Source organism: Apium graveolens, chromosome 10, assembly GCF_009905375.1.
Source record: "Apium graveolens cultivar Ventura chromosome 10, ASM990537v1, whole genome shotgun sequence".
Lineage (NCBI taxonomy): Eukaryota > Viridiplantae > Streptophyta > Magnoliopsida > Apiales > Apiaceae > Apium > Apium graveolens.
Genome location: NC_133656.1, coordinates 48,533,779 through 48,546,237, shown reverse-complemented (window position 1 = coordinate 48,546,237; position 12,459 = coordinate 48,533,779). Strand labels below are relative to the sequence as shown.

The window sequence follows — 12,459 nt, the reverse complement described above, 5'->3', positions numbered from 1 at the left end:
AGAGCTTATTCCACTTTCTTTGGTTCAGTCTGAGAAAGAAATGAGTGATAGAGACATTCATTTGATGTAGTTATTCTAGTTCTGACACCTGCATCAGGATTTCCAATAATTAAGTCAGGTGTATGTGCTTTAGTCCACTTCCTTGCAGATGGAAGGTTTTCTCTAGAACTGGATGCTCCCCATGATCCATGTTGTCATCATCAACCTTTTCTGATGCTCCCCCTGAAATTATGCTCTCTGAGTTGGATCCTTCAAAATTGGAGTTCCCAGAATTATCAGAACTTGGCCCATCAGAACTTGATGAATCAGAACTTGAAGAGCCAGTTGTAGGTTCTGATGCTTCTTGAGATGTGGTTGTATCTTCAGTATGCTCCCCCTGCACAGGTGCATCTTCCTTTGGCGTAGTCACCACAGTTTCAATAACATCAGAGTTTAATCCATCAGAGTTTGCAGTATCAGGATTTAGACTGTCAGGATTTATAGTATCAGAATTTAAAACTTCATTCTCAAATCTCAGCTGATCATGATCATTGAAATCTTTAAGTCTTGCAATCTTCTTATCATCAAAAGAGATATTGATAGATTCCATAACAACTCTTGTTCTTAAATTGTAGACTCTGAAGGCTTTTGTGGAAAGTGGATATCCAACAAAAATTCCTTCATCAGCTTTTAGATCAAATTTAGATAGCTGTTCAGGATGAGTCTTAAGAACAAAACACTTGCATCCAAATACATGAAAATACTTCAGATTTGGCTTCTTTTTCTTCACCATCTCATATGGTGTCTTTCCATGCTTGTTAATGAGTGTTGCATTTTGAGTAAAACAAGCAGTCTGCACAGCTTCAGCCCAAAAATAGGTTGGTAATTTTGCCTCATCAAGCATAGTTCGTGCAGCTTCAATGAGAGTTCTATTCTTTCTTTTAACCACTCCATTTTGCTGTGGAGTTCCAGGAGCAGAGAATTCCTGCTTGATTCTTTGGTCTTTGCAGAACTCTTCCATAATCAAATTCTTGAACTCAGTGTCATTATCACTTCTTATGATTTTCACAGAGTCTTTAACCACTTTACCCAGTTGTTTGACATGATCAATCAAAATAGATGCAGTTTCACTTTTTGTGTGCAAGAAATATACCCATGTGTATCTGGTGAACTCATCCACTATGATCATAGCATATTTCTTCTTTACAATAGACATGACATTCACTGGACCAAATAGATCAACATGTAGTAGGTGATAAGGCTCAAGAATTGAAGATTCAGTCTTGCTCTTGAATGAAGATTTTCTTTGTTTTGCCTTTTGACAGGAATCACAAAGGCCATCAGGAGCAAATACTGATTTTGGCAAACCTCTCACAAGATCTTTCTTGACTAGTTTGTTTATATTGTTGAAATTTAAATGAGAGAGTTTCTTGTGCCAATTCCAGCTTTCTTCAATTGATGCTCTACTTAACAGACAGATTGCAGAACCATCAGTACTTGTTGAAAGCTTGGCTTCATAAATGTTACCATATCCTTTCAGAACAACTTTGCCTGTAAATTTGCTTACAACTTCATAGTGTTCTTCAAAAAAATCCACATGATAACCTATGTCACAAATTTAACTAACACTCAGCAAATTGTGTTTAAGTCTTGAGACTAGAGCTACTTTTTCAATGATGACATTCCCCAGATTGATATTGCCATATCCCAAAGTTTTTTCCATGTTGCCATCTCCATAAGAAACACTTGGGCCAGCTTTCTCCACAAAATCTGATAGCATGGCTTTATTTCCAGTCATATGTCTTGAACATCCACTGTCCAGAACTAGGATGTTTTTCCTGTTGCCCTGCAATCACAAAGACCACTAATGATTAGTTTTAAGGACCCAGACTTGCTTGGATCCTTTGGCCTTATTAAGTTTGTTAACATTTGCAGCGGATTTGGCATCAGAGTTTATGTTAACATTTTTCTTATCAGTATTTACATTATCAGACTTTGCATCAGAACTTATACTAGAAGGAATAATGCTAACTTTCTTTAAAGAATGTTTTATTTGATAATAATCATAGTACAAACTATGATATTCCTTACAAGTATAAATAGAATGCCATAAACTACCACAATGAAAACAAGGATTTTGTGGCCTATATCTAACAGACTGACTTTTAACTCCTGACTTTGAAGGTAAGGAGTTTATGTTCTTATTTTTCCTGCAAAAAGAAGCCAGATGGTTAGAATTTCCACAGTTATAACATTTATTTCTAGGAGCATTAGGAACAGGCTTATAATCATTACTTTTATTCACACCTTCCTTTCCATTTCTATTTTTCCTAGGGAGCTTTACCTTGTTTACCTTCTTAACATCTTTCAGCTTATGCTTAAGCTGCTTCTTTGTCATTAAGCCTATGTTAACTTCAGTTGGCTTATCCTGTTTTGGTTTGTCAGAAGTTAATTTTTCTTTAACTTCTGATTTATCAATATCAGACTTTACAGCTATAAACTTAACAGGATTTATCTTTGGCTTTTGTTTAACAACTATAGGCTCAATTTCTACAGTTCCCTTATCATTCTTATCATCTCCATAACCTAAGCCTTCTTTCCAGTTTCCACTACTTAACAAATTCTGAGTTGTTCTTCCAGAGTTAGTCCAAGTCCTGATAATCGCTCTTTCCTTTTCTAACTCAGTTTTTAGATATTCATTTATTTTAAGTATTTCATCCCTAACATAAAAGGCATCATCTCTATCTTTCTGAGTTTGATGGAACATGACTAACTCTTTTTCTAAATAATCATTCCTCATTTTATAAGCAAGATTTTTAGGAGTTAATCTTTCACATGTTAAAGTTTGATCTCTATAACTAATGAACATGGTTTTAAGATATCTTCTTAACTCAGAAATATCATCAGTATGAAAGGCATAAGTAGTTTGAGGTACCTTTAACTCAGCATTATCAGAACTGCTATCAGCATTTGCCATCAAGGCATAGTTCATCTCACTTTTAGACTCTGAAGTGTCTGTCCAGCTTTTCTTCTTTGTGACAAGAGCCTTGCCTTTGTCACTCTTCATTTTCTTGTAATCAGGAGATATGTGGCCTTTCTCACCACAGTTGTAGCACTTGACATTTGAGTAATCTCCTCTGTCAGACTTTCCTCCTTTGCCTTCAGATTTTCTAAAACCCTTCTTATCAGAACTTGCACCATTCCTGGAAAATTTCTTTCCCTTTCTGAATTTCCTGTATGCAATCCTTGTGAATCCTTTCACCATAAGAGCACACAGCTTCATCATCTCTTCATCAGCATCTATCTCAGGTAAGCTTTCAGTTTCTGAGTCATCATCACTATCAGAACTTGATGACTCGGTATCAGACTTTGTGATGAGAGCTTTTCCTTTGCCTTTTCTTGAGGCATCTGCTTTGGGGGATTCCTCCTCAGCCTTTAGAGCAACTGTCCTTGACTTTCTTTCATTCATCTTGCTTCTTTGTTCCATCTCAAGTTCATGAGTCTTGAGCATCCCATAAGTTTCATCAAGAGTTGTTTCTTCAAGATTATAGTTGTCTCTTATAGTGGTGGCCTTCAAATCCCAACTTTTAGGAAGAGCTAACAGGAATTTAAGATTTGAATCTTCAAGATCATATTCCTTGTCAACTAGTGACAAATCATTCAAGAGTTTGACAAATCTGTCATATAAACTAGTCAATGACTTATCAGGTTTTGAGTCAAAGTGCTCATACTCTTGAGTGAGTATAGTCATCCTGTTATTCTTAATTGAATCAGTTCCCTGGCATCTTGTCTCCAAGGCATCCCATATCTCTTTTGCAGTCTTGTAGTTAATTACCCTATTTGACATGACATTATCAATGGCACTATGCAGCAAGTGTCGTACCTTAGCATCCTTAGCAATCGATGAGATATCTTCAGTAGTGTAATCACTCTTCTCCTTTGGAACAGACTTTGCTGGTTCACCTGCAACTACAACAGAGAGTTTGGTTGGCTTGTGTGGTCCTTCATTGATTCTGTCCAGGTATTCTGGATCTGTAGCTTCCAGAAACATAAACATCCTCACCTTCCATATGGGATATTCAGATAGTTTCAGTATGGGAACTCTAATAGTCTCATATCGATTATGGATTTGAGTCTTTGGAGGTTCCTCGGTTTTGGTGGGCTTGGTTGGAGTTTGTTCTTCTTCAGACATGATTATTTTTGGATCTTAAACTGTTTGTGTATTAACAGATCTGCTCTAATACCACTTGTTAGGTCTCACACACTGTAGAAGGGGGGTTGAATACAGTATTTATCACAATCAAATCGAATATAAGAATACAGAAAACAGATTTTATTTAACACAACAAACTCTGTTATAATATGGAACTGTACTCTCTCAGTGATGAACAAATTATCACGAGAGCTGCTAGGGTTACAATAAATAATAACTTCGATTATGATAACACATATAGTGTAAACCCTATGTCTGTGTTTATATACTACATAGTTACAAGATAAATTCTAATTGATATGGAATATAATTCTGCTTCCTAAAATATATCAACTAGTTATCTTTTCTTCCAAGTACAGTAAAACCTCTATAAATTAATATAGTTGGGACCGGAGAATTCTATTAATTTAGAGAGGTATTAATTAATCGATAAATTAATAATTATTAATTTATAGAGAATTTTCGGTAGCAAACAAAATTAACTTTTGATTAAATTTTTATTCACATAAATTTAAATAAAATGAATTGTACAATTTATATTTTATACTTAATTCAATTAATTCAATGTATATGAATTTAGAAAGTCAATGTAATGTACAATATATTAGATTCAAAGTCCATGTAGTGTATAAGTTAAATTCATTGTATTTTACATAGAAAATATTCAATGTATATTAGGAAAATTCAAAGTACATGAATTAATTTAATTCATTGTATTTTACATAGAAAGTATTCAATGTATGTGTAGTCATAAAATATATTATATATACTGTATATACTAGATTGGGGGAAAAATTATACAAACAAAACAATGGCTTCTCATCTAAAAGGTGTCACAAAATCAACAATGACGGATGAAGCAAGAAAAGCATTATGTGAATATAAAAGAGAAAATTCATCATGCACTCAAAAAGATCTCCAGTTGTGGCTCGAGAATAAGTTTCATCTAAAAGTTAGTCAAGGTACAATATCAAATACACTGAAAAGGTCAGCAGACTATCTTGCAGCTAATTACTTGGAGAAAAGAAAAGATATTAAGCGACATAAACCAGCAAAATATCCAGATATGGAGAAGGTTCTCTATGAATGGTTTCTCCAGTACCAAGATCGTGTTAATATGACAGGAGAGCTAATTTTAGAGAAGGCAAAAGAGACCATGAAAATTTTATACCCTCAACAAGATCAGGAGCACACTTTTTCTCAAGGTTGGCTTGAGAAATTCAAGTTAAGACATGGTATTAAGTCATTTCGTCGCTTTGGAGAAAGTGGTTCTGTTGATGTACAGGACATGGAGAAGAAACTGGAGTCCATAAGGGAAAAAATAAACCAGTTCCCTATGAAAGATGTTTTTAACATGGACGAAACTGGTTTGTTTTACAGGTTACAAGCTGATCACTCTCTTGCTACGAAACAACTTGAAGGAAGAAAACAAGACAAAGAAAGGCTCACGGTTGTTATATGTTGCAATAAAGATGGCTCTGAAAAAATTCCTTTATGGATTATTGGAAAGTATGCAAAGCCACGGTGCTTCAAGAATGTTAACATGGGCAGCTTGAATTGTCATTATCGTGCAAACAAAAGAGCTTGGATGACTAGTGTACTTTTTGATGAATACATTCGTTGGTTTGATAGCCAAATGCAAGGCAGAAGAATTTTGTTTGTGGTAGATAACTGTCCAGCACATCCAAAAAATATTGAAGGACTACAAAATGTTGAGTTGTACTTCTTTCCACCTAACATGACATCAAAAATCCAACCTTGTGATGCAGGAATTATAAGAGCTTTCAAGATGCACTATCGCAGGAGATTTTATCATGGGTTATTAGAAGGTTATGAGTTGGGACAATCTGATCCAGGAAAGATTAATGTTTTGGATGCTATCAATTATGCAGTCGCGACGTGGAAGACAAATGTAAAACAAGAGTCAATAGCAAGGTGCTTTCAACATTGCAAAATTCGTTCCCTAGATGAAGTTTCGAGCAATTTAAATGAACATACAACTCCGGAAGAATACATTCATGAACTTGAGGTGATGATTAAGGATCTAGGTTATCGTAATAAAATGGATGTTAATAACTTCTTAGATTATCCGGGTGAAAATGAATCATGTTCTGAGGTCCAGAGTATAGAAGAGATTGCAAACACCATCCTTGAAAATAGTGTTGAAGATGATCTTGAAGACGATACAACACCGTTGGAGCCGGTTACACGTAAAGAAGCACTCAAGGCATCAAAAATGCTTAATAACTTTTTGATGCAACATGAAAGCACCACACCCGAGCTTTTGGATGCAATAAGGAAGATTAGGGATGAGCTTCATGTTGATTTAAATTATATGAAAAAGCAAACTACAATTGAATCATATTTTACAAAGATGTAATAGCTATATTTTTATGAATATAAGGGAATTATTAATTTATAGTTTTATTGGGACCATATTTTTATACAGGGTTTTCAAAAAAATTATTATCTTATTATCTTATCGAAATTGATCATTTTTTGAACTGGCCCAAGTCGGGACCGGACAAAATTATTAATTTAGAGAGATTATTAATTAATCGAGTATTAATTTACAGAGGTTTTACTATATTCTATTTTTCATAGAATTCCTTCTTCATGCATATCTCTTATTGCGTTTGCCTTGATCTTCTTTCCTTTCAATCAGCCTCCTTCCTTATCTAAAAGTCTCCTTAAGTCCTGATATTATCTCCTGATAACTTAAGTTCTGACAACTTAAGTTCTGACTTCAGTATAAGTATTGATTTCCAGTTAAGTACTGATTTTTTCTGTTAAGTAAGATCTGAAAAACTAAACACAAATCATATTAGTCATGACATTATCAAATATATCTAACAGTGTCTCCCACGGAGGGAGTGATGAGATTCGAAAGGGAAAGAAATGTTGAACCCAAGATTTATTGGACCGGTTGAAATCTTTAAAGGACTAAGAGATTTGGCTTATAAATTAGCACCATTGTCGAACAGTCTCCAAGTTTATAACGAGTACCACAAATCGAGGTTAGGATATTTAACCGTCAACGCCAAACATATGATTGAAAATGAGCTAATAAACTTGCAGCCAGACTTGACGTATGTGGAGTAACGTGTAGAGTTCATAGGTCTACAAGAACGAGTACCCGAAAATATATTTGACGTACGAGTGGAAATTTTATGAAGAGATCCAATACTGCGAAGTCAACGTGAGAACTCGAGGTGGTCATGTGAGAAGCCCCGTCTATTTCTAAACTGATTTCGGGATGGAATCCTTTTAAGGGGGGAAGATTGTAAGAACCTGAATTTTTGATATCGATAAAAGACCTTTATGAATAGTAACCTTGTGGTTTAAAATAGACTTTTGCGACCACACCATATACGAGTTTTTAATTTAAGATTACGAGTTGATATTGTGATTATATGTACCAAATGAGTGTATGTAAACGCTATTAGTTTTCGAAGAAAACGAACTTTGAAAAACGACCATATCTATGAACCATCAAGGATTACGAGAATCCCAATATAATTATAAATTTAAAATCCTACAAATTCAAATCCAAGAACGATACTTCAAAATATAAAGAACGTATAAGAAAGGATTCACACCGCGAATCGTTTACGAGAATTTAATACGAAAATGAATAAGCGACCAAGCAAACGCGTAAATGAAAAAATAAACGTATCGAACCAAACTAAATAAACTAACTAACCATGGTAAGAAACTAACCACGGCTAGGTTACCAAATAGTAACATAAACTAGGAAGCATGATAACCTAAAGTTAGGAATAGTAAAGCTAAAACCTAAAACTAGATAGTTAGCTTGTAAACCTAGGAAGCTAGCAAGATATGTCCTAAGATATGCCAAAATTTGCTAGTCTTAGGATATATACTAGAAGATATACAAGTCATATAATACAATCTTCCAAGAGAAGTATTCAAGAAGCAACAAACTATCTCTCTCTCTCTCAAAAATCCCAATGCTGATTTCAAAGAACACCATGGAAAGAAAAATTCATATCTCATGATCTACTCATTCAAAAATCACCAAGTTTTAACCAAAGCTTCCTCATACCATTTACAAGGTATGTTAAAAATTTCATGGTCATTGAATTAGTATAACATAGTCAAATCCTTGCTCAAAATTGGTGGTGAATAGTAACTCCGAAAATCTCTTTTTATTTTTTTAATTTTCATGGCATGATTTAGGATCCTTAAGCATAACCAATCCCTCCCAAGGTTCAACCATAAATAAGAGGACCTCCAAATCTACCAAGAAAGGTATAAACCTTCATCCAAACTTTGTTTAAGTTTTAAGTTTCAAAAAAAGTAAGGATCTTGGATATAAGTATGGTTTTGATGATTAATTTGATATTATCTTGATGTTTAGTTAATTAGTTTTAAGGTTGATGATTGTTGCCTCAAGAACATGATATTCTTGAGAGGAGATAGTGTTGAGATGATTATTTGATGATTGTTGATGGTGGTATAATGATTTAAGACGTAAACAAAACTCGAATTGTAATCGTAACCTCGTTAAAACGAACAAAACTAAGCTTAAGTTTCTGCAGAAGTTCTCGAATGTATAAACTGTAGTTTCTTAAAAGTTATGGATCGGTTAGGTGCTTGATTATGATAGAAAATGTTATAAGGATCGTTTAGGCTCTTGAATCTCTTGATTCCGATTTACGGATCAAAAGTTATGATCGTTTTAGTAAAAGGGATTTACCCGACAAAACTGCTACAAATTACGAACTTTGTAAATATAAATGATCGACTTAAAAATATTTAAAAATCATAAAATTTTTACAGAGATTAAGAAATAGAGTTTTTTAATTTAAATAAAAATTTCAAGTAAAAATGTTAATGTTTCAATTTTATAAAAATGTCGGAGCCAAGGTCGCGCGGAGTAAAACGTCAAAATTAACCCCTGTTAGGAAACTGCCACATCGGGATTTTCACCCCTGTTACCAGAAAACCATTTTCAAAAGATGTGTTCTAAATTTTGTCTAGATCGCGCACACAAAAACAGTGCGTCAATTGAGTTAACGGTTTGAGAGATATCAACGTTTTAGTGAAAACGGTTTGAATAGTAAAACTCTGCTGACCGAAATTTTTAATTGCTTTTAACCTAGTTAAATTCACTTTATCATAATGAAATGTTTATGATAAATATTACAAGCATTCAAGAAGCTCCACGAGGTGGTTTTGTATTAAAATATTAATTTTATAATTTATTAAAAATATTAGAGTGCGAGTCGCGTAATAGTAACATTCGGTAAAGTCAACTCTAGAAGACCATTTTGACCGTCCGTTTCGACCAAGGATTGATACTTATTTCGAGTCGATCGGATATTGAAAATTATGAAGTATTGAACTTATTAGAAATATAAGTCGGTGATGGGATTAGGAATAGTGATTAAGATTATGATATTTGTTGATTAGAAAACCCGGAACGAGAGCAAGTCAGAAAACGTATCTTGGACTCCAGACAAGTTTTCAAACCCTACCTCTTTAAAATTGTTGTGTTGTGCTTGTTTTTCAAATAATTATGATATATACATGATGCTGTATTGATATTTTATGAATTTTGATATATAATATCGTACAATATATTATGATTTTGGTATATGAAGATTACCGAATTTCAATCGATAACGCTAGAGAGTAGCGTGATATATATGAAGAGTATATTTTAGACCGAGGATCGATCAGTATAATTTGATGAAAATCCGGAAGTATTCCGAAGGTATTTTATTTAAGAATATTAACGATGCAGTAGAGCGTGATGTATAAGTTGTAAGACCGAGAGTCGGTCAGTTTTTATAAAGTATAAACCTCGAAATTATCCCGGAGATGTTTTGGAAAGATTAAAATTCCGTAACTATTTTATTCCAAGGAACTCGATGTCCTCTTGCGAAATATTAAAGTACCTCGAATTTAATTTAAAAATGATTTCTAAAGATTGTATTCCCTCAACTCTATTTAATTATCCGAGCAATGAATATTATTACAGATATTTATTTAAAAATGAAGAAGTATTCTCCAACGTTTATTTTATTTTAAAACCAATTATTTTATATATATTAAAGATTAATATAATTACTTAAACATAAATTAGTTGAGGAATATTATTTCAAATATTCTTTTAAAGAAGAACTATTCGAGGTTTAATTATTTAATAATTATTATTTAATTATTCAGTATTTAATAAATGATTTTATATCATTTAAAAATCATAAAACCTATTTTAAAATATTTCTGCGTTTCAGAAAATTATACTAATACTTTCGGATCGTCGAAGAATATTATCTCGAAATATCTTAAATATTTTGAATATAGTTCCAAAAGAAACTCCCACTCATTTATTTATCTGTTGACAACGGTCAACTCACATCCTTAGTACTTCCTCCGAAAATTCTCGGAAGTACACACACATATATATATATATATATATATATATATATATATATATATATGAGACAAGTTGTACCTCTCAACAAGCAAAACGCTTGGGGAACTTCGATATAGTTCGATGATTCCAAGTATATGATAGGATTTCCTAAAGGACAAAGAAGGGGTAGGATCCAAGTACTTCGTGTATTGGGTAAACTGCCGGTACCGTAGGAGACGGTACTATATGTACCTAAGGACCTGCGAAGTGTGTGTATACCCGAAATGAGGACACATAGCATGTATGCGGTAAGGGTGATAACCGGAAAATGAAGGATATCGTGACGACCCAGATTCCTGACCCCGGATTTGGGGGCGTTACACATAGCACACAAGATATTCGATCAAAATAATTTTTCAAAGAAAATTCGGGGTTAAAATAATTTTTTAGGTATTTAATACGAATTTTTGAATATTTTTCGGAACTAAAACGGGCCTCCGAATCATTTTATAATTAAATATCAGGGTTTGAACTTCCGAATCTGAGTTCAAAATGATTTAATAATAATTATCGAGCCTTGAAAATAATTTTAAATAATATTTTAAAGTTCAAAACTATTTTTCAAAATTTTTAAATCCAAATAAATAATTAAATCTAATTAAATAATCAATTAAAATTAATTAATAACTAATTAAATTAATTAATTAATATTGGAATTAATTGACTAATTAAATAATTAATTATAAACTAAAATTAAATAATTAAGATTTATTTTTAAATTTAAAAATAATTTTCAGAAAAGAAATAATGAATTTTGAAAATTTTAAAATAAGAAAAATCAATTTCTGAAATATTATAAAAATAAAATACAATTTCTGAAAATAATAATACAGGAATCTGATTTTTGAAAGTTTTTAAAACAGGAGTATTAAAAATGCAAACTTTGCAAAAACTCGGGGGCTAAATTGTAATTTAACAATCGTCCCCCTTGTTCGTCGGGAAGCCATGGACGCCGACCATGAGCTTTTCCAGCGACCTTATTTCTGCCCAGAAACATCCCAAAACATCAGTAATTATTCTGATTTGCTCCAGGAACGTGATTATGCAAACGAAATCACCAGGAAATCAACGAGTCAGCCGGAAAAAGGACTGGAAAACTCGTCGTCGGTTAGGTCGAATTTTCCGATCAAGACCTTCCCGGAATCGTTTTTTCACCATCTATACATCAATCGAATCGTCCTTGGACGATCTACCAGTCTGTGGAATCAATTTCATCTAATAACCCCTAACAAAAAAACGCCTAATTTTCAATTGAAAATATTTATAGCTATAAACCCTAGTTCTTCAATTCGAGAATCAAACAATTTGAACATGTTATTAAACTCCAAATCTGTCATATAATATACCAAAATGATCAGGACAAAATTATCTACATGATTCAAGCATCAAATCATATAAACAACATCAACATCAAAAATTCATATTTTAATTATTAATTAATTCGAAATAAAACAAATAAATAAGATCAAAACCTTGATTTCTGTACTGAAATTGATGGTTGATTCAGAAAGAACTTTTCGAGAGTTTCGATTTAATATATGGCACGCTCAATTCCGAGTTCGGTAACGTCTTCGTTTTTTTGTTTGATTCTCAAGAACACAATGATTTTGCGGGTTTTTCTCTGTAATTCTATATTTTTATTGATCGCTTATGATTATACGAATAAAATGAAATAAGAAATAGGCTATTTATATTTATGGAATATTAATACGCGTTGGATCATATTAGATCGAAAAATAAGTTACTTAGCCGATAAGTAACTGCAGAAACGATCCGATTTCGTAACCGTATTCGATATTTATCACAACCGAGCTTCTTATAA

General features: G+C 32.9%; 1 protein-coding gene across 1 annotated transcript; it reads left to right on the top strand.

Annotated features, from left to right (window-relative positions):
* Window positions 1–4,841: 4,841 nt before the first annotated feature.
* Window positions 4,842–6,710, top strand: LOC141688862 (CENP-B homolog protein 2-like). Its single transcript, XM_074492985.1, has one exon. The coding sequence runs from the start codon at window positions 5,004–5,006 to the stop codon at window positions 6,570–6,572; it is 1,569 nt and encodes a 522-aa protein (XP_074349086.1). The 5' UTR covers window positions 4,842–5,003; the 3' UTR covers window positions 6,573–6,710.
* The last annotated feature ends 5,749 nt before the right edge of the window (window positions 6,711–12,459 follow it).